The following is a 21,599-nucleotide window of genomic DNA, read 5'->3' on the forward strand; positions in this document are numbered from 1 at the left end:
TACAAAGGTGACGCTCATGGCTATCCCGTCATACTTCAATGTGTGACGGTTTTAATATTTCAAGCTGAACGCTGTATTAGGTCCTAAGTAACATTGGTCGATTCTCTACGTCGACTTTCTCTTTCGTTGATAACTTGAGCACATATCCGTTTCTTGTTGTGTTTGTCGTATTAGATGCTAGAGAAAAGCATCTTTTATCGAGCTGTGTGCTGAAAATACCTGGGAATGACATAGCCGTGGGGATACAAAGAAAGAGTCGTCAAAGATAATCTTTCAATGTTACTTAGGACCTTATGCAATGTTCAGCTTGATTTGTTTTTTTTCATGACAATAAGGCCCAAAACGAAGGAAAGGTACAAACAAGGGAATTATTTCAATGGTTTCTCCTAGTGCGGCTGTTTTGTCTCATAGATGATCGTTTCAACTCGCTTGTAGTAGCCCTACTTTCAATTACCATGGTGGATGCGATCAATATCGAACATTTTTGAAATATTTTGATCCAAACATTCGGGCTACAAAATGGTGAGTTGATAACAAATTGGTGAGTTGTTGTCAATCTGATAATAGCAAAGGGAGGAGGTGTGGAGCGAACACTGGCACGATAACTGAAGCACGGCGTTAGAGGAAATACTTCGCCAACCCAAGCGTCCACCACGGAGGATATAAACCAACAGCGAAAAAAAAAACAAAGAGCAAGAATTGGAACTAGATGCACATGAGGATCCAGTGGAGGTGCCGAGGTGTTTTTATCCTAGGAAAAAGGTAAGCTCGAAATTCGCTATTATCGTCGCCGTTGGCAGTACTATTCGTATATTTTAAATTAACCATCGACCGTAGAAAATACATGAATTATCACGTATCTTAATCGTTTGTTACATACCAAACGAGAACTTAATCGTACTTTGACGCGAAGCGCTGTGGATTGTGAGATGCCCGATGACCCTGGAAGGATCGTTTTTGCTTACTGAGCAGAAAATCATGGGTTTAATCCCAAGCTCTCCATCATGACTCTTAAAATGCATGACCACTAAACCAGAGATTAAATGAGCAACACATAAACAGTATATACTTTTGGTTGCATAGCCAACTTGAGGCGAATCCTAACCGAATACCCTACCCAACCCTCCAACTCCGTAGCTCTTATGAGGGCTCCGCTAAGTCGGTGACCTCTCGTTAAGTAAGTACTACATCAAAATCTCCTTCCCTATCCCTAGTTATGGTAAAGATGGGCGTGGCCGGGAATAGCGACAGTCATGCTTCTGATATTCTTATTTAGATTGGAATCAATGTTTATTCCCCAGCATTATTCCTGACTGAGAAATTCAAAAGAGTCGTGAGTATCACTAGTATCCAATCTACGAAGTATATCATAACAACGCTAACGCTATAACTGTGATCCAAATATTCCTTTGCAAACCAAAGGGTATGTAAATTATGTTTTCTATAGTTGAAGCAAGAGCTACCTCAGTACCAAAATTCGAGGTTAAATTCGATTCAATTATAATAGACAACGGTCTTCAGCTTTTGATCGGTCTGAAAAATGTCCGTAGGAGGCAATATCAAAGAACACGTGATCTTGCCATGACAATTATCTGGCGGGATTAGCAAAAACAAATTAAAACCCGATTATCTGGCCTGAATGATAAAACTTTCGAAAATAAATGTTTCGAAATTAGACCTGAGTTCCAAACCCTTTTGGAAGCTCACACAATTTATATAAAAAAAATACTCAAAAGCCTATTCCAGCGCTTAAAGAAGGTGGTCAAAATTTGATCACAAATTCGGAAAAAGTCCAAAAACTTGCTAAGAAATCCGATGGTTCCCATCAGTTTGGGTTTTACTAGTGCTATTGAGAATCATGTTGCTCGGGATTATCTGAATATTTTATCCCGGAAAAATATTTTCAATGATTCCTGGGGACTGATTTGGGCGAAGTAAGATCTATAACTAAAATGTTTCAAGATACGAAAGTTCCAGGTGATGATGGAATTTTCTATATCCTCATAAAAAAAAACTCCCAGAGAGTACCTAGTATTTCTTGGTAAAATTAACTAACAGATGTTTCCATTTAGCGGCGCCGGTGGTGTAGTGGTAAGCGTGATTACCTCTCACCCCAGCAGGCCTGGGTTCAATCCCAGTCGGCGCCGCCGGGATGTTCTGAGGCATAACATCTCTGATCACGCCTTCCTTCGGATGGGAAGTAAAGCCGTTGGTCCCCGGTTCATGAGTTGATGGATCGATAGGTAGGGTCCAGGTGTGGGAGCTGCCTTCCTGGCGTCGGTAGCATTGGTGCTCAGCACGGAAAACAAGATCGACGGAAAACAAACCAAGGAAAAAAAAAAAAAAAGATGTTTCCATTTGGCATACTTTCTTGATATTTTTTTTAATAAACCACTCACTAGCAACAAAGCATTGGAAAAACGTTTGAACATCGAAAGCATTCCTCAGATAGGCAACAAATAAAATTAGCCTCTGATATTTTGAAGTTTTAAAAGACTTTCGGTGCATTTCACAGTCAAATGGTTTCCACTCACGCTACACCTCTGGGTTCTTCGATGAGAAGGAGGATTTTTACACGTTGAGAAATTTAGGAGATCTCAGTCTTGGACACACTTGCAAGATCACGATCTTAGGAGACTTTGAGCTAAGCGAATGAAATATGCAAGATTCTAAATTTGAAACTTTTAACTCGTTTTGAGATAAATGAAGACCTGCTGAAGCAATTATAATATTATGATTTTGAATTTATTGAAATCTTGATATTGGGAAATAAGAAATCTGTGATGAATTCTGATGTCTGACTTGAAACACTGAATACAGGCATTTTTTCACGATTATGTCCTGTAAAAGTGTTTGTATTCTAGGACATTGCAAAATTTTCGAAATATCTTGGAAAGATATAAGTTCAAGAATCGTAATTCAAATTCATCTTGAATCACTTACAAAATTTACTTTACACTGTTATGAAATTTCATCATATTTTTTTCTTAACAGGTTTTAATTACGATTAACTTAATCGACAATATAATTTAATTCGTATAGATATTGTTAAATATTTGAATTAAATCGAAGACAACAAATCAAGAAGATCGGCAACTCTTCCATTTTCTCATACGAACGCTATGAGACAGGTACAATCGCGTCATCTGTCGCTCAAAGGTAAATGCTTCGAACGAATTTGAAAGCAAAGATTACATCCTCAGAAGAAAGGTTTGTGTATTTGCTAATTTTTCTATGCGTTGCTTCCACCTTCACTCAAGCGCAGCGCTATTGTATCTTATCTTTCTTTATTAAAGAGACTTTCAGCCATCCACTGGTTCATCTCTGCGCTATTGTCTCTGTCGCTTGGATTCTCCGTTTTTAAACTCATGCCTTGCTTTTGAATAGATTCCATGGTAAAAACATAAAAAAATGTAGATTCTAGCGTATCATTATTTTCAATCTGAATTAAGTTGTTCGATCTGGAAGTCGGCCTAATTTCACCGACTCCGATTCCGACTCCAAAGCCCTGCAAAAAGATGATCTCCCATGTCGAAGGAATGTGAAAAGTTTCATTCAAATCGGAGAGGTTTGAGCTCATTAGGCATTTGGTTTTTGTCTGATTTTTTGAAAGATTTTGTACTGTAACTGAAAACAAAATTAAAATTAATTCTAAAATTTCATTGCAGATTTGGTGATTGCGATAGATTACCTATAATAATTGATCAATAGCTTATGATTTAAGTAGCTCCAAATTATTTGGTGAGCGACTATGTTTTGCTGTTCACAACTACACTTCTCAACGGGAGTGGGACATTTCTTCGAATGGGTCATTTCACCGAGGAGTAGGCCATTTTCTACGGTTTTGAACTTTTCTCAAAGCTTAGTAATTTTGAAATCTACCTCGAATAACAATAAGAAGGTTCAATTTTTTTAACCTGGCAAATGTAATGCTTCCTTTTTTAAAGCAAGAGCAGTTTTTTCGAGTTGAACTGATTTCAGATTTTTTTTTATATAATCAATATTTTTAATTTATAGAAATGCTTCCTTCTTTTAAACTTGAGCAGATATTCCGAGTTGTACTGATTTCGGTTATTTTTAAACAATCAATATGTTACATTTTTAGAAATGCCTCATTCGGCGAAATGAACCACTCGGCGAAATGACCAATTCAGCGTAATGTCCTTCGGTGAAATGTTCTTCGGCAAAAAGTCCTTCAGTGAAATGCACTATACAAATTTCCAATACTATTTAGGGGTTACTTTTCAGTTTTTTTAAGATACAGTACAAAAACAGGCAATCCCGTTGTAACGTATCGTAAATATAATGTGTCATTCATTTCCTGTATGATCCCAAAAAGAACTCGTTCCCGTGAGAAAAACCTTCCCGGGGGAGGGCGTTAAAAAGTCAATCATCAAAAACGCATCCCACACCCGCGTCGTCGAGATTCTATTTCATCTAATTTCAAAACGCACGGGCGCCCACCATCCCCACCAAAACCCTCCCCCCCGCAAGTGTTTATAGGGAGAGCAAAATTAAACCACGCCGCGTCTATAAATAGCCAAACATTCTTAACCGACATTCTTGGGACGAACCTGCCACAACCACACCGCGCACGGCCAATGGGACTCTGCAGAATCAAAGCAAATCGTGCGTCTTCTTCGTCTTCGTGGGTGGTGGCTGGTGGGTGACGGCACCCACCGCCGAAACGCAAATGTCGCTTGATGTAGTTAGAGTGTTTAGGATGTGAATGACGCTCGAGCGCGAGCGGAAGGTAGGGGTCAGAAAATTTGACACCAAATGTCACCCGAAACTAGTTTAATGCTGCTGTGCAGTGGGGGGAAGTGGACACCGAGGGGGGTTAGTTTTCCTTTCGTCTGTGTGTTCAAAAATAGTGACCGAAAGTGTGAGTAGTTGTTGGCGGCGGTGGCGGCACACACGGACGAGAGAGCTAGAGATTATGTGTGAAAATAAATCGGGAAACAGGTGTCGCTTCGACGAGTGGCTGGCTGGCTGGGATGCTAACAGACTGTGGGACCTTTTGAGACGGTATGTGACCAAACTATTGCCTAATCGCTTGGCGGTTTAGCACCGGGCTTAGTCGTCGAGGAGGTTCTTCTCGAAGAAAAAGGGGAAGGGCGTGCCGATGATCGATTCCGTCCGCGTTGCTCTTGAACGGTGAGAATGGTGGGGAACCCCTCGACATTTCCTCATCATCATCATCATGGATGCCTCACTTAGGATAGTTCTAATTAATTAACTCTAGCGCTTCTGTTGGTCGGTAGATACCGGTGAGAGGGATGCAGAAAAGGGCGGAAGGATGTGCCTTAGACATTTGTTGCGCCGCCGTGCGGCTGGGGTATTTAGATCAATATCATCTATTCATAGAAAGTCGTAGTAGTAGTGTCAACATCTAAGAGCGCGGGAAGTCCACAAGGGCAAATCTATCGCCGGCGGACTAACTAACCGGACGGACGGACAGACCTAGTTTTGTAAGATTCGATTTTTTTTTGGAAGGGTCGCACACGACACTTACTCTAACCTGAGAGTGATCAACGATTTGCGTTCGGTTGAACTGTGTGGAGCTTATTGGCCAGTTATGCCGTCGTAGTCATCGTCAACAAGACACAATTGGGCGTGGGATTTTTCGCGCGAACCGTTTGATTCACATTCATTATCACTGACTGACTGAGTTTTTGGCGCTGAGGAGCACTGCGGTGCAAGATCTCGTGGGTGGTGGAAAATTAAATCAGTTTTCCTCGACCGACCGGTTTCCTTCCGTCGGATGATGTTGGGATGTTTTGGCAAACAGCTGTTTGGGAGTAATTTATTACCCCGGAGGTTACGTAATGCAGACAACAACAGGTCCGCGCACTACAAACATATGATGGGAATAATGATGATGATGATTATTATTGGGCCGGGCCGGGTCGGGTGTTGTTTTGTTTTCTGGACGATTTATGAAGGATGGATTTCGAGATGCGGGTGCTTCGTAGAAGGATTTAGCTCGTGCTGCCATGATGCCAACTGCTTTCTGAATTTCTGGTTGGCTGGTGGGGTGGGTACTTTATGCCAAACAGCTGCTATCCTGCATAAAAAGAAACAACACATCGTCCGAATGATGAAAAATGCAACACACGAGGCAGCAGTACGAAAATGATAATTGGGAAATCTTTGAGTCCGTTTCCATTTGGGGTTAGGCTGTCATGTGCTGTTGTTTTAGGTTGGAAGTTGAATGATGTAAGGAGAATTTTGTAAAATTTGACGGTTATATAAAGTATTATTTTTATTGAAAGAATAATTGCGAATAAAAGTTTGAACCTGACATTGGTGAAAGTAGAGTACAGTAAACTCTTTGTTGCTCTTTAACTCAATGAGAATGCAGCTCGATTTTGGGATATCATTTTCATAAATTTACCAACGTAATTCTATGCGACGAACCATTAATATTTAAGGGCCAATATTTTTGTCTGAGCAACGAACGATAAGCACATTAGCATAAAAATGGTAATCGGTTCTTTAGTGTTAGGGCAGAATATTATTTTTTATGTCTTTATGGACGCTGGAGCAATTCTGTAATTATATTTAAAATTAACAACAATTCTTGTTTTGAAAATCGATCTACAAACGAGCTTGTAAATAAATATATCATCCAAATAATCTCATAGATAGTTTGGTGCTCTAAATTAGAAATGATTTTTTTTAAAAAACAACATGGAGCCAGGCTAAATTTTGTCACAGACTGTACTGTGGAAACATTTTTTTTTTCTAAAAATAAATCATTGAAATGAATCGCTCATTAGTCGTGTCTAGCATGTATTTTGATCATATGCAATATTCCAAAGCTTCACCCACCTGCAAGCTTAACTAACTGCCCATTATCACTAACAGTTTGTACTTATATTTATTTTTTAATCCAATACTCCAGACCTGACTAGTCAGCTAAGATTTGTTTAATCGAAAACTCTTCTTAATTAATTTTGATGATATTTCCGTTTCAACGGTGTTCGGCCATTAGGTCGATTGGGCACTAGACCGAATGGTCACTAGGCCGAAGATCATTAGGCTGATTCTACAGAAGACTGAGTGGATATCAGGCCGAATGGTTTCCAGTTTACCCAGGCTTAAATAAATTTTGACAAGCTTCCATCCGGACATATAGTTGTCTTTAATATTTTCAACACTCAGTTATTTTCGAGACTACTTGGACTATAAAATTTTATTAGAGAACATTTGTTTTGGGGTTTTCAAGAATAGACGAAATTTCATATATTTCGCTGAAATGTGAAATATTCAGGTTTATCAGTTTGGCAGTTTGGCAAACAATTACAATGAAATGTTTTTTTTTTAATTATTGACATATACATGCATGCATGCATTCATGTCATATTCATTAATTCATTGTGCGTTCACTTATCTTGATACTTTGTTGACGGGTTTCCTTCATCTTGCTAAATCATCTTCTTATATCTTCTTCACTTGTTGCTTGTTGGTATTCTTCTTCATTCACTTTTAATCTATCTTCTTCTTTCTCCTCACCATACTTCAAATTATTTTCTTTACTTCTACATCATCTTGTTTCTTCATCCTTCTTTATTTCCATTGCTTTGATTTCCTCTTCCACGTCTTCACGATTTCTCAAATTTTCCATCGGTGTCGTCTTCTTCATTTCGCTATTTTCCGCTTTATCTTCTTGATCTTCTTCGTCTTATTCCGCTTCATTTTTCGCTCCGCTTTTGCTTCGTCATAATTTTTCTTTTTATCTTCTTCTTCCATCCGCTATCCCTTTTTCGTTCTTGATGACGTTCACCTTTTTTACATGACCGTATCAATTTTGTCCAGCTTAGTTCATTTTCTTTGATCTTCATCCAGTTACATGTTTTCCTTCCTTACATTCTTCCTTTGCTCCGTTAATTGCATAACCTTCTTGCCTCTACACCGGGTTTCGGCTGCTCCATCTTCTTCACATTCTTCCTTTCTTCCTTGCTCCGTTAACTGCTTAACCTTCTTGCTTCTACAGTGGGTTTCGGCTGATCCTTCTTCTTCATAATCTTCCTTCTTTCCTTGCTCCGTTAACTGCTTAACCTTCTTGCCTCTGCACCGGGTTTCGGCTGCTTCTTATTCTTTTCTCTACATCCTTCAAATATTTCGGTACAGTTCAGAGTCTCTGGACGCGAACCATTGGTCGTTCCATCGTTGGCGAATGTCAATGGGAGCATGTGTTCTCGCCATGTTTGCGTTGTTTCCGTGGATGCTGGCATGTCCAGGTATCCAGCAGAAACGGATGGATTTGTTTCGTGCTATTTGCTCCACTTCCTGAGTCCACGGATGCTTAGATTTTCCAGCTTCTAAGGCCTGGAAACAACTTGCAGAGTCCGTAAGCTTGTGCTTGATTGAACGCCCACGGTTGCTACTCTGTTACTGCCAGATCAGCTGTAATTACACAGAGAACTAATAGACGATGCTTGGGACTAGCAATCATCCTCAATGTGTAAAAACTGGTGATCTTAAATTAGGCAATACCAGCGCCGGCCGCGCCCGAACACAAGTCAAGAAAGGAATGGGAAGGATTGTGTTGACATGACACTCGCTTTGATGGAAGCCGAGAACACCTCTGCACTTCCACGAGGAATCTCTGGGATGTTGGATAAGACGGTTGGGTTTGCAGCAGGGTTCGTTTTGGCAAACGATAAGCTGAATTGATGTCCTAATGATCATATAACGCGAAGGAGCTTGGGACTAAAACCACGGTCTTCTGCTCAGTAAGCAAAAACGTTTGCCACTAGGCAGACGAGCACCTTTTTAATCACCGAGTTGCTGTTATTACCATGTAGTCATATTAACAAATAAAACGATTGACGAATCTTGAATGTGGATGGGCCTGAGATTAGACTCATGATGTTCTGCTCAGTAAGCAAAAACGGTTGCTCTAAGGCCACCGAGCCCCTCATATCACATAATACCGTTGCTCAAATTTTTGTATCCATTCAAACCCGGAACCAACGACAACAACGAGTTTCGCAAAATACACGATACACAAGCGATTTTACCCTCTTTGATATGTAAGGACCTGGGACCTCGTTTTTCTGCTCAGTAAGCAGGCCACTGTAACCAACGATCTTTCAAATCCGAAAACTAAAAACTACGAAAAAGTACTTAGGCCTTCATTAAGTTTCACTTTCACGCGACGTTCAATGACAGGGTCCTATCCAGGATTACATCTGAAAAATCCAAATCTGGCCAACGCCCACCCTAAACCTAAACCTGTTCTAATCCACCTGAAATGACTAACGAATGGAAGACTTTGACTACCCAGCCATGCAATAGTCTCATTCCGTGCCTTATGGCAACTTGATGATTCTATTGCGCTCATCTTTTGGCACCACCCAGGGGAGACTTGGTCCTGTACCCAATGCTTAACTTATCTCCATTCCACTCAGCTACTCGCAATTTCTTGTGATATAGTGGGCGGAATATTATTATATGAGACAATTCAATGCAGACGTCTTTCCAAATTTGGCAGATCGACAGGTAATCGGTGAGTTACCACGATAGTTGCTATTCAACAACTCGACAACGTCCCATCGTCAACGCCTGCTATGAGAATTTCCCATTGCAGACGCCAACGAAATGACGTCATCGAGCTATCGATCAACTACCCTGGTTATCGCCTGGTACCTTATAGCACGATGCTAGGAGGCGAACCGGAAGAATCGATGAGCTACCTCTCCCCCTCTAAGGCCTGGAAACAACTTGCAGAGTCCGTAAGAATGACTAATTCGTACGAAATGTTCGAGATGGAAACAGCCATCTTAATGGCGTACGCTTCAGCAGAGGAAACGGTACATTCCTTCGGGAGGCTGTACTTTCTCGCTAAACAATTGTTATGGAATGCGGCACCTACAGTGTTGTCGTGTTTGGATCCATCGGTGTAGACGACGGTTGATCGGTGGAAGCGGGTCAACAGTATTTGTTGCCGAGTCCACCTGCAGTAGCGATTTTCGTTCGCCACGCGGAAGTTTGGCACCGATCATCTGAAGGATTCGTAACCGAGGTTCACACGCTTTCTTCACCATTTGACAATAAGGTTTGAAGCTCAGAGTTCGGCCGAGTGTTATACCTAGGACTCTTAACCGGTTTGTCTTCGGGATGGACACTCGGTCTATCATGATGTTACGCCCAGGTTCTCGACGTGCATTCGGACTGCAATAAAGAATGTAGAACTTTGTTGCTGATATGCTGAATCCAACGCTTTTCGTCCACTTGCCGACAGCTTTGACGGCGGCTTGTAGTTTGCGATGTAGTCCTTCACTTTTTACCCCTCGTACGACGAGGAGAATGTCGTGCGCGTACAAAAGAGTGTCGACTCCTCTCGGTATTACCCGAAAGATAGGCTGCATCGCAACGAGAAATAGAGTCACTGATAGGACAGAACCCTGTGGTACTCCATTTTTCAACTGGTGTTTGCGAGACATATGTCCTCCTACAGACACCTGGATCGTCCTTTCCGAAAGAAAGCGTTGCAGCATATTCATCATCCGACCACGTAATAGCCATGATTTTAGTGTGCACAGAACTCCGTGTCGCCAGGTGGTATCGTATGCCTTCGACAGGTCCAAGGAGACTATCAGGCAGTGTTCATCTTGGGTTGGCAGTGATCTTTCCAACTCGGCAAATTATGTATCATTCCCGCGGCCTGTACGAAAATCGTGCTGAGGTTTGTCAAGTCGTCTACTCGACTTTAGTTCGGTGGTCAATCGACGATTGGTAATCCGCTCGAACAGCTTCGCCATGCAACTGGTGAGCAATATTGGACGGAAGGCATCAGGTCCGGAGTCGTTGCAGCAGCGTTGCCAGAATGTTTTAAAGCTTATCGGTATCAAAGGTTTTAAAAAATCGGTATTTATCGGTATTTACTATTTCAAATAATTTAATATTTTTGCCGTTTTTGAAAGCGACATTTTTTTATTTTAGGACTATGATCGGAAAATTCTGGAAGAAAACTCCGGGGAATGTTTGAATTAGCTTCTGGAGGAAGCTGAAAACAACATCCATAGAAAGAAGAAATAAGCTCTCCTGGAGGAAATTTGAGGAAAGTTCTGAGAGAAGTTGGAAAAAACATCCGCGGATCTTCCAAGGCATAAATTTAGAAACTTCTGGCGAAAATTTAAAGAAATTTTCAGAAAAAAAAATTGGATTTCACTATCAAATTTCGGAAATCGGAAATAAATTCCAGAAGTAGCCATTTCCAGGGGAAGCCCGAAGAAGCTCGGAAAAATCTTCCGATAGAAGTAAAAAAAACTAACTGGACAAAATTCCAGAACTAGACGAAAGAAATTTCAGGGAGATGTTTAATTGAACTTCCTGGAGAAGACAGAAGAATCTTCCTGGAGACGCTGGCTGGTAGATTGAAGAAAATCTGGAGGAAGTCGGAAGCCTGAGCGCTAACGGAACAGTCGAAAGAAACAAGGACGTAATTCCGGAAGAAAGAGCTCTTGGGGGATGTTCTAATGATTGTGAAAATTTTCCAAATGGTCATTAAACATCCCTGAAGTTTTTGGAATATTCCTGAAATGTACTTAGGATTATTCCATATGTTCTCGAGCTGTTTTGGAGTACTCTGATCATCTTTGAAATACCTGGAACTTCCCTGATTATTATGAGACTACCGGAATATCTCTAATCAACTTTGAAGGTCTCTAGACTTTCTTGAAGATTACGAAATTTCTTAAGCGCTCTCACAATTGAAGTTCTCTGATCTTCCCGATTTTTCTAATTTTTAAAAGTCATCGACACTGCCATTAATAAGCACGGAACTTCCCATAAAATGTTCTCACAATGTACTAATGTTCGTGTAACTTCCCTCACGTTTCTTAAATTTGCATGAGCCCCTCGGAACATTTCTGAAGTTTTCGGAAATTACCTGAGTTTCTCGGAACTCCTTTAAAATTTCAGCGATTTCCTTGAAATTTATAGATCTGATCTGATTGTCCTGATGCTCTTGGAGCTTCCCAAAGTTCTCTCAATTCTCTTGAAACTAATGGAACTGTCCCGAAGACCATTAAATGTTCCATACGTTCTTTGGGCTTGTGAAGTATCCAAAATATTTATGATGTTTCCTTAAGTTCACTGGAGTTCGCTGGACCGGGTTTTAGAATTTTAACAGAAGCTATTGAAACATTCTTTAATTTATCGAAACTTACTTAAAAGTCTACACTTTTCTGAAGTTAGTTAGTTTTCTTTATTGTGGAGGCTTTCAGCCTGAGGCTGGTTCGGCTCCGGTGTTTTCTGAAGTTTCAGAACTTTTTAAAAGTTCCTGCAGCTAGTGTGGATCCACAATCAAAATCTAGAAGCATCCCTGAAGTTCCGGGAAAAATCATTCGAGCGAAGGCTGAAGAAGCTTCCAAGGGAAGTCAAAATAAGTTTCTGAGAGGAATCGTTAATAGAAAATTTCAGGGGAAAGTTGGAAGAAAATCCAGGAAGTAAATAATGCTGATTCCCCCGGAATTACCAAAAAGAGCCATCGACTGTTTATCGATTCATGGGTAGCGAAAAACGGTGAGGAAATCGAAACATTAATCAAAAGAGTATCCATAATACATTTTTGAAGATGATTTTTTTAGAATTTTAAAGACTCAAAAAATTTGAGATATTCAAAAAGCTACAAATCTCACATAATAATTTTCTCCGAAATTCTGAGTGCAGGTAGGCAATAATTATTTTGATTATTTAAAAATCGGTATAAATCGGTATAACACCTCAAAAATCGGTATTCTGAGGAACCTTATCTGTATATCGGTATCTAGTTCGGAAATCGGTATAAATACCGATAAATCGGTATATCTGGCAACGCTGCGTTGCAGTGCGGGGTATTGAAATGTGTATTTTTCCCTATATAGATATATACACACTTAAAAATAACTAATTTTACACGAGACGTAATCCATATTTGACGTTAATTATGGAACGTAAACGAACATGTCATGTAAAATTAAGTGTTCCCAAACCGAATCATACGCAACTCGACGAAAGGTTCGATTGATAAAATTTATTTTCTCATTTCTTTCAACTGATTCTTATGTCATTTGGGCCGCTTGCAGGTGTTGGTCTCAGAGCACGGAAATTTACATGACTTTTTGGTAGTGTGTAGATATATATTCCTCGTAAATCTAAAGATTTGTGCTCTTGAAATCGCGAAGTGTGATAAGAAAAGGACGCTACAACGAACAACAACAACAACAAAAACAACAACAACAAAAACAACAACAACAACAACAACAACAACAACAACAACAACAACAACAACAACAACAACAACAACAACAACAACAACTGCTGTTGTTGAACAAATTGTTGTTTTCGATATGAAGAAGGCACCAACTACCACCCCAAATAGTCAATATCATCCTCCTCACCATCATCGCGTGATTCCACGAAGCTAAACTTAGACACTGCTAGTGTGCCCGTACTTGTCTCAGCCCAATCCATAGCAACTGGTAAGATCCGGCATTTCGCATCGCAGGAGGCCTCTGTTCTACAGCAGAGAACAACAGAGAAACCGTTGCTTTCCTCGGAAAAAGTGGGACGTACCGACGACGACTGCTAGGATCAAACTGTCGTCGTGTCTGGACCAGGGTGGAAGCGTTGTTATTTGTTTTCGATTTTTTCGGATCTTGCAGCATCTCCCCTTGCTTGATACAAACCAGTCACCGCTCCGGGGATCGGGAATTTCCCACCTCGTTGTAGGTGGAAGCGGAAAACACCCTCACCGACACGAAAATAAACCGTGAAAAAAAAATACGGTGATGGAACGCGCGAGCATTCAGATTCCGCCGAGAACAAGTTGCGTTTCATTGCGTCTTTGGAGGCGTCGGGTTTTGTTCTTACGAAAACAGATGAGACAGAATACGGGGAAGACAAATATCTTCCAACTGCGTGTTCTGAGCCGAACGACGACGACGACGACGACGACGACGACGGGCATGATCTTTGCTGGGTCGTTACAGCTTGTTAGATTCGAACAGATGTAGGTTACCGGAACGAGCGACGAACGATAGGCTGGAAATAAAACTGTCGTCGTCGTTGTCGTTAGGGCCGCATCAGACGGAATATAATCGTTTTGTTATTGGAAGAATGGAGCTCGCCGGTCCTCCCCAGAGCACACTGCGGCTGTGGATGATTTGGCGGAAGATTTTCCACTCGCGATAGAGAGAGAGAGAGACATATTTTCCCCGTTTGTGTCTCGTGGGTGGTGGATGGTATAATTTGAATAATGCGACGTTAATAGGTCAAATTAATACTTTTCATAGAGGGATTTATTGTTGTCGTTTGGAAGGGAAATAATGGGAAAACGAATGGAGCTATTTGGGTTTACTGTAGAGGAGCACTTTATTGATGTTGTTTTAATGATGGTTTCGAATCCGGTGGTATTGATCTTTGGACGTGAATTTTTCGGAATACCAGGATGGCTGTCTTTGATTTTCGAAAGATTTCAAGAACTTAGAACTCCAAAAACGCTCGTCTAAGATTGTCAATCTGAGGACCTCAGATAACCTATCACGGTATTATCAAACCTGATTGAGGCGGCAGGTCGGATTCCCGGTCCGGTCTAGGCCTGTTCCCTTTCTTGCTTTTCTGTAAGATTCTGTACAGCAAAAAGCAAAAGCATGTTCCCGTACTTGCTACAACATAAACCCTGTTAGAGCGCATTGTATGAATATTTACGCTCATTGTTCTCAAAACAAAAGAAGTGCTCCAAGCGAATCCCCTTTTTCTACGTTTATCCGTAAGACGAAGGAAATCTAATGGCGTTTCAATGCGTTAGGACGGAATTGAAACTCGTAGAACGAATTTAGAATCAAGAAGCAGTAGGGGAAATGACGGCTTCGGCGTGGCAGACTATTTTCGGCAACACAAATTGAAACACTATTTTCACTGGATTTTCTTACGAAAACACTTCGCTGAATGCATGCAAACGATTCTTTATGCTTTCAGCTTCAATTTGACTATATTTTTACCACTGAGAAAAAGCAATCTAGCAAGGTTTTCTTGAAATGAAACAAACGCACTACAAATTGTAGCTGATTTCGAGTTGCCGATAATAGAACAGCAGATTTACATGCAGTTCAAATGGAACGGTTGCCGACAATACTCGCTCTCACTAGAGAAGATTGGAGCTTTGTAAAAGCGTTTCAAAACAGTTTTTGACAATTCTTTCGACTGAAATTGTTAGAGTAGCTGGCAGCAAAAGATTGTAAACAAACCAATACTGCATATGTGTGCGTTCTTTAGAGAAAAAGGCTATAGAAACAGGGTTGTTTCCACTCACTTGCTATAAAAAAATATTTTTCGGAATTATGCAATCATTAGATGTTATAATGATATGTTGTACTTGTAAGTAACAAGAAGGGTGTAAAGTATGTGTTTGATTTATAAAACCTGCCAATTTCGCTTTCAGAGCGTCACAATCAGCGATCTTGTGATTCGTGAGCGTTCACTCAGAGTGAGCGCTCACGAGTCGTAAAATCGCTGATTGTGACGCACTGAAAGCAATATTGACAGATTTTATGAGTCAAATATATACTTCATGACCTTTTCTTGTGACTTATAAGTACTAATTAACATTATACTATTTCATGATTTCATAATTCCGAAAAACATTTTTTTATAGCAAGTGAGTGGAAGTAACCCTGTATAGAAAGAAGGTCGCTGCTTAGGTTGCCGAGAATACGTAAATTCCCCTATTAGATTTTAAACAATATCTCAACAATTTGCGACTCTTTATCAAATCCAACGGTACGAATGGAAAGGTGAATAAATTTAGAAGACATCTTTGGCAGAAATATTCAATTTTTCGTTCAAACTCGTTCAGAAAATAGAGGTAAAGTGCAGGTTGTGCTTAGTAGGACGGAAATTAGATCAAAAGCTCTACGGGGAGAGATCTTATTTTGAGAGCAGGCCGAAGCTCGTGAAAGCCAGTAAGGAATGAAGAAGGGAAAACCCTGAAGTACTCAGAAAAATACCGTCGAAGACTATTTAGGAAAACTTGTTTTGAATGTGCAAAAACCAATGCTAGAATTCTTCGGGCATAGTTTAGAATATTAACACGAGTTCCGAAGCAATTTGTTTGGATTTCGAAATCCCTGGTAATTTTTATGAATCTGACAGTGGACGCCCAAAAACTGTTTCGCTCTGAATTTGTGCAAATTTCCCACCAGGTGCCTTTTTAGGAATAGTCATTTAAAATAAATTGTGTAACTCCCTATCCGAACTGCCTAGTAATTTTATTGTTTATTGTTTATGGTGTATTGTACAAAATGTGTTTGCATGACCGTGGTTATCTAAGGAGAATGTCGATGTAGAGAATCGACCAACGCAGATAGGACCTGTTGAGATGTTCATCTAGACTTGTTCGCTACATTTTTTAAAATAAATCTGCTAGTTATTCGGACAGTTATCATAAATTTTAGCCGGAAATTGCTATTTCTAGCTTAAATTACGCATTTGTATCCGAACATATTTTCTAATCACAATTTCCTGAATGTACGATCAAATATCTTTCATTCGAAAACTGATTATTCTGTAGTAAAAAACTACACTTTTGGACTTAAAAATGACCATATTGAAGCCTGTACTGACTACAATGTATTTTTTAAGTGAAGCGGAGCTTACTTGAAGTTTTCAGTTATTATTTTTAAGATTTCAATCTTTCAATCCCTGATCTGAAATGTTTGACAGGACAAATCTTAGAAGACATAAAAAAAATCAAAACACATTATACATTTTTCGTTACAACCAACTGTCAAACCATTTTTTAGTTGGAGAGCAAACTATTAGTCGAACGAAGTTTTACATCTGCTTGACTGACAAAAAATTTCCACATTTATTTACCATCCTTGCCATTATTTCCGTCAACAACATTAATTTTTCTCCGAATTAACACGAAACATACTGACGCCTCTGCTAAAGTAGTGACGAGGGCGTGCGTTTCAAAGGAAACATCTTCAAGGTGAACCTTCAACATCTGTGTACTGTGACACACATACTACAACCACCCTCCTTCTACAGGGAGTACCTTCCTAACCCATATTATAATCCATCCTGCGGTACACGTTGTGACATTGGGCCGATGTAGGAAACTGGGTCAATTTTAATTGTTCGGAAGAAGTGGGATTTAAAATTAGATTTGCTGCGGCGGGAAGCGATCATCAAACATCTTCTATGAGACTGACCACTCGGAAAACCGCTTCAAAGCAGGTGGTTTGACAGATTTTATGTTGTCTCGACAACTCGACATCGCCCGATCGGCTTTGTTTATACCCCGAAGCCACCCAAAACCCGCACGCTTCTCCCATCAACTGTATTCGGAGAAGACTGTGACTGTCATTGTCAATGACTGCTTATTTTCCCAACGATTGATTTATGGACGCGGGAAAACATTGGGGCGTCACTTTTTTTTTTCTAAAGCTGAAAACCCTTTTGATCGTTTTATTCTCACCCACCAGAATCCATGAAGGAAAAAAACAACTGTTTTCGCTCGCACAGAACTGTCATAAATGACGTCACTATCCTCGAATCGCTCGCGATGATGCGTGAACAATTTTCGCCTACTAGGACAGCCGCCAGCCAGAGAAGTAGATCAGTCGGGAGTCGTCATCCGTCGTCGTCGGCGGCGGCGAAGGAAAACGAAATCGAAATTAACATTTCTGTTTTCCTGCCCTCCCCTGGCTACCCCACTAGTCTAGTATAGTAGACTGACTTGCTTCGATGAGTTTTTCTTACGCGATCGAAGTTGTTTTTCTCGTTTCGAAACTCATAGGACGTCCATGCTTTTCAATGCTCGCGATGCGAATACACGACTCCCTTCGTACGAGCCTTAACGGCCATGTACACGGTGCGCAATTATCTGCTAATTAAATAATTAAAAGCACATTTTTCTGTCGTGTTTCTAATGCTAGGGCTGTGAGCGAGCACAATTTCACTCTTTTTACTGGCATTTTCCTTTCTTCCCTTTTCTCAAAAGTGGCATCTCTTTTTCTGCTGTGCGGTTGCGTAGTCAGGTTAGGGGTTCGTTTCTTTGAGGGTTCAGTATGCAGGTATGATGTTTGGATGTTTTTTTTTTTTTTATTTTGGAGCTAAATGAACCCATGAAGAGTGATATTTCGATGTTACCGATGTTAATTTTACGAGACCCCAACAATACAGGATATTGCTTCCTTCGGCAAAGATTACATGAAAACAAAGTGTCTTGTATCTACAGTATCCTGCCCAATTGGAAGCTTCTTGTCTTGGACAAAGTTGTCAAATGACCATTATGTCTAAAGGTACGTTTAGACTATCTGATTTGTTGGTCTGATTCGAGCGAACTGCTCGATAATTTTTGTCGGATGCAATGTTTGGATGCGTTCACACTTTTTCGACAGGATGATTAGATTTGACGTTTGATTTGTCGAACGAAATAGGTTTGCGTTTAATTTTCATTCGACTCAACCAGCAAAATAGCCGCAAGTTAGGTGAAGATTTTGTTTTTTTTTTTTCTAAAATTTCACGGATTTGAACTAACGCTTGATTTGTGTTTTGATGGCATTCAGCAGCAACCCTAATAAAATGTGTATTTTGCTTAACGACCTGTTCAGGGTATCTCCAAACCATTTGTGGAATAGTTCAATCATTTGGGTTATCGTTCGGGTATGGTATTTTTTGTTAGGGAAGCTAAACCGATTCCACTATTCAATAATGTCCTGTGTATTGTTTGACTGATTTTTATTTTCCAGTGTGATTGGCCGAAAGATGGCCGTAATGGCTTTGATCTTGGCATGGTCAACAAAACAGTGTTTATATAATACGAAGCATGTATTGTATAAGAATAAGCATGCCAGAAAGCAGGTTTGAGAGCCTACTAGGATTTTTTAGAGCTTCAGAGAGGTTCGGAAATCTTAAGCACAGAACTGCAAAACTTCAGCAAATTTTACAAAAATTAAAAGAAATTCACAGAAATTCATAAAAAAAAAACACAAATTTGTAAAACTATAAGCGAAATTTTGCAAATCTTCAGGGAAATTCGCATAACTTCAGACAACTCCAAGAATCTACAGTTAAATATAAAGTATTTCACAGAAGTTTTGAGATCTACTGAAAAATTGTTGATGTCAGAAAAGTTCGTAGATCTTCAGAACTTTGAAAAAAATTGCAAAACTTCTGAAACAATCACATGAATGGTCATAGACCTTCAATAAAATTTTCAGAACTTCAGGGAAGATCGGCGAATAAAAAAATATTGATACGATTTCAGGGAAATTTGTAGATTTTGAGAGAGACATTTAAAACTTCAAGGAAGCTCAACTATTTTCAGAAATTTTTCAGAACTTAAGGTAATTGAGAAGATCTTCAGAGAAATTTTCAGAGCTTCAGAGTAGCCCGAGAGTCTGCAGAGGAATTTACAAAACTTCAGAGAAGTTTGCAGATCTACTGAGAAATTTATTGAGCCTTAGGTTTTTTTTTTGTAGATCTTGTAGAAGCTTCACAGTTTCAAAAAAATGTGAGATCTTCAAAACAATTCGTAAAATGTCAGAAAAGTACCTCAATTCCAAAAACAAATCGTAGCGAAGTTCAGAAGTCCAAGATTTTGCAGAACTCCACGGAAGTTGAAAATAGATAGATCTGAAGAACTTCAGAAAAGTCTGTAGACCTTAAGAGAAGTCTGCAGAACGCCAGACAGGCTGTACGTTTTTAGAAAAAAATGCAAAAGTTCAGCAAAACTCACAGTATTTTGGGAAAGTTCGCCGATCTTTAGAAGTATTTACACAACTTCAGAGAAATTCGTTATTCGTAGTTAAAATACTTTCAGATATTTTGTAGAGCTTTGGGGAATTTCAAAGAATTTCTGATAGATCTGCAGAACATTATGGAAATTCAAGAATCCACAAAGAACTTTACAGAACTTTAGAAAAGTTCGGAGATCTACTGAAAAATTTATTGAACTTCAGGGTAGTTCGTAGATCTTCAGAGCAGAAATACAGTACTTCTGAAAACTTTACAGAATTTGATTTTTTTTTAGGAATTTCAGAAGATTTTTATTGCGGTTCTTGGATTTTGAGAGAAATTTACAGAACTTCAGGTATGTTCGCTGATCTTTAAAGGTATTTGCACAACTTCAGAAAAAATTAAAACTTCAGAAAATTTCCTAAAACTTCCGGAAAGCTCAAAAGTTTCTAGATAATCTTTTAATTCTTTAGGAAATTGTGTAGATGTTCAGAGATATTTGCAGATATTCATTGAATCATGAAAATCTACAGATAAAATTACAAAACTTTCGAGAAGTTCGTAGATTATTAGAAATTTTGTGAACATCAGAGATAATTGATGATCTTTAAGGATCTTAAATCTTCTTGCAGATCTTCTGTAGAACTACCGAGAAATTTTCAGATCTTCAGGAAAGTTTGTTGATCATTAAGGATATTTTACCGGAGAATAGAAACAAAACTTCAGGGGAGTCCGAAGGTCTTCAAAGAAATTTGCAGAATTGAGTTCCTAACAGAAATTTTCAGAACTCAAGGAATCATGTAGATCTATAAAGAACTTTTCCCACTAACTTGTCGAAAGTTGGTAGCGAGATCCTGGCAAAGTTTTGAAATCCAATTTTATCTTCATATCGCAATTCTTCAAGGACAAGACGAGCCAGATCCCTGCCGGTGTTCCTCCTGAACAGCCATTTCATACTCCACAAAGTTCACATTCTCCTTCTCATTTTATTTAAAATGATAAAAGCAAATACGCCTACCGAAGCTAGAGCAACTTTCCGGTAATTCATGATGGAAGTATTTCCTTTTGATTCCAGATACAGTTTTGTTTTGAAATCTAAATTGACGGTTCTTTCGACATGTGCAAGCAGTGTGAACACCAGCAAACAAGGGAGTTCGACAAAGTGTGTCGAAAGAAAATTCGAGCAGATTTTTCATTGTGGCGGCGATCAAAATCAGACCAAGAAATCAGATAGTCTAAACGGACCTTAAGAGATAATTAAATGTACAATAGGGTGGGTCAACTTTACAACCCCTTATTCCCCACTGCTCTTTCGAATTGTATATAGATCTTTAACATCTGTGCCAAGTTTAACTGAACTTGGTTGCGATTTAGATTTGGGAAAAATATTCAGATTCACAAATTGCTCAATATTGCTCATATCTGAGACTATGTAGAACAACTTTGTCGATGACCATTAAGGTGATACTCAAAGGAAGCTTTAGCGTGATACTATAAAAAGGCACAAATGTCAGCTTCCACAAAACATACAAATTTGAAATTGCTACTCCTTGTTTGCTGTGCTACTACAAACAGAGAGAAGCAATTTAAAATTTGTACGTTTTGTGGAAGCTGACATTTGTGCCTTTGAAGTTTCACGCTAAGGCTTCCTTAGAGTATCACCTTAATCGTTTCGAATTCAGTAATTAGCGGGGCATCCCAAGCGCAAGCTCGCTGATCTCATGTATGCCGTGGTATACGTCGGGGAGCAGATGGTAAATTGGTAATAACTTTTTGCACAGAAATCAACTTGGTTTGCAAAATTGAGCAAAGTGAGAATTTTCACAATATAATTAATTAATTAATATTTCTTTCACTTT

General features: G+C 39.5%; 1 protein-coding gene across 1 annotated transcript in view; it reads left to right on the plus strand.

Annotated features, from left to right (window-relative positions):
• The window catches only part of LOC135702689 (probable serine/threonine-protein kinase DDB_G0267686), a 140,920-nt gene that overhangs the window by 12,445 nt on the left and 106,876 nt on the right, over positions 1 to 21,599 (plus strand). Inside the window, exon 2 of the mRNA XM_065223714.1 lies at positions 13,179 to 13,331. Coding sequence (XP_065079786.1) covers positions 13,179 to 13,331 — 153 coding nt within the window. The remainder of the gene's footprint in view (positions 1 to 13,178; positions 13,332 to 21,599) is intronic.

Source organism: Ochlerotatus camptorhynchus, unplaced genomic scaffold (assembly GCF_037179485.1).
Source record: "Ochlerotatus camptorhynchus isolate MF236.1 unplaced genomic scaffold, CSIRO-AGI_Acam_v1.1 ptg000196l, whole genome shotgun sequence".
NCBI lineage: Eukaryota > Metazoa > Arthropoda > Insecta > Diptera > Culicidae > Ochlerotatus > Ochlerotatus camptorhynchus.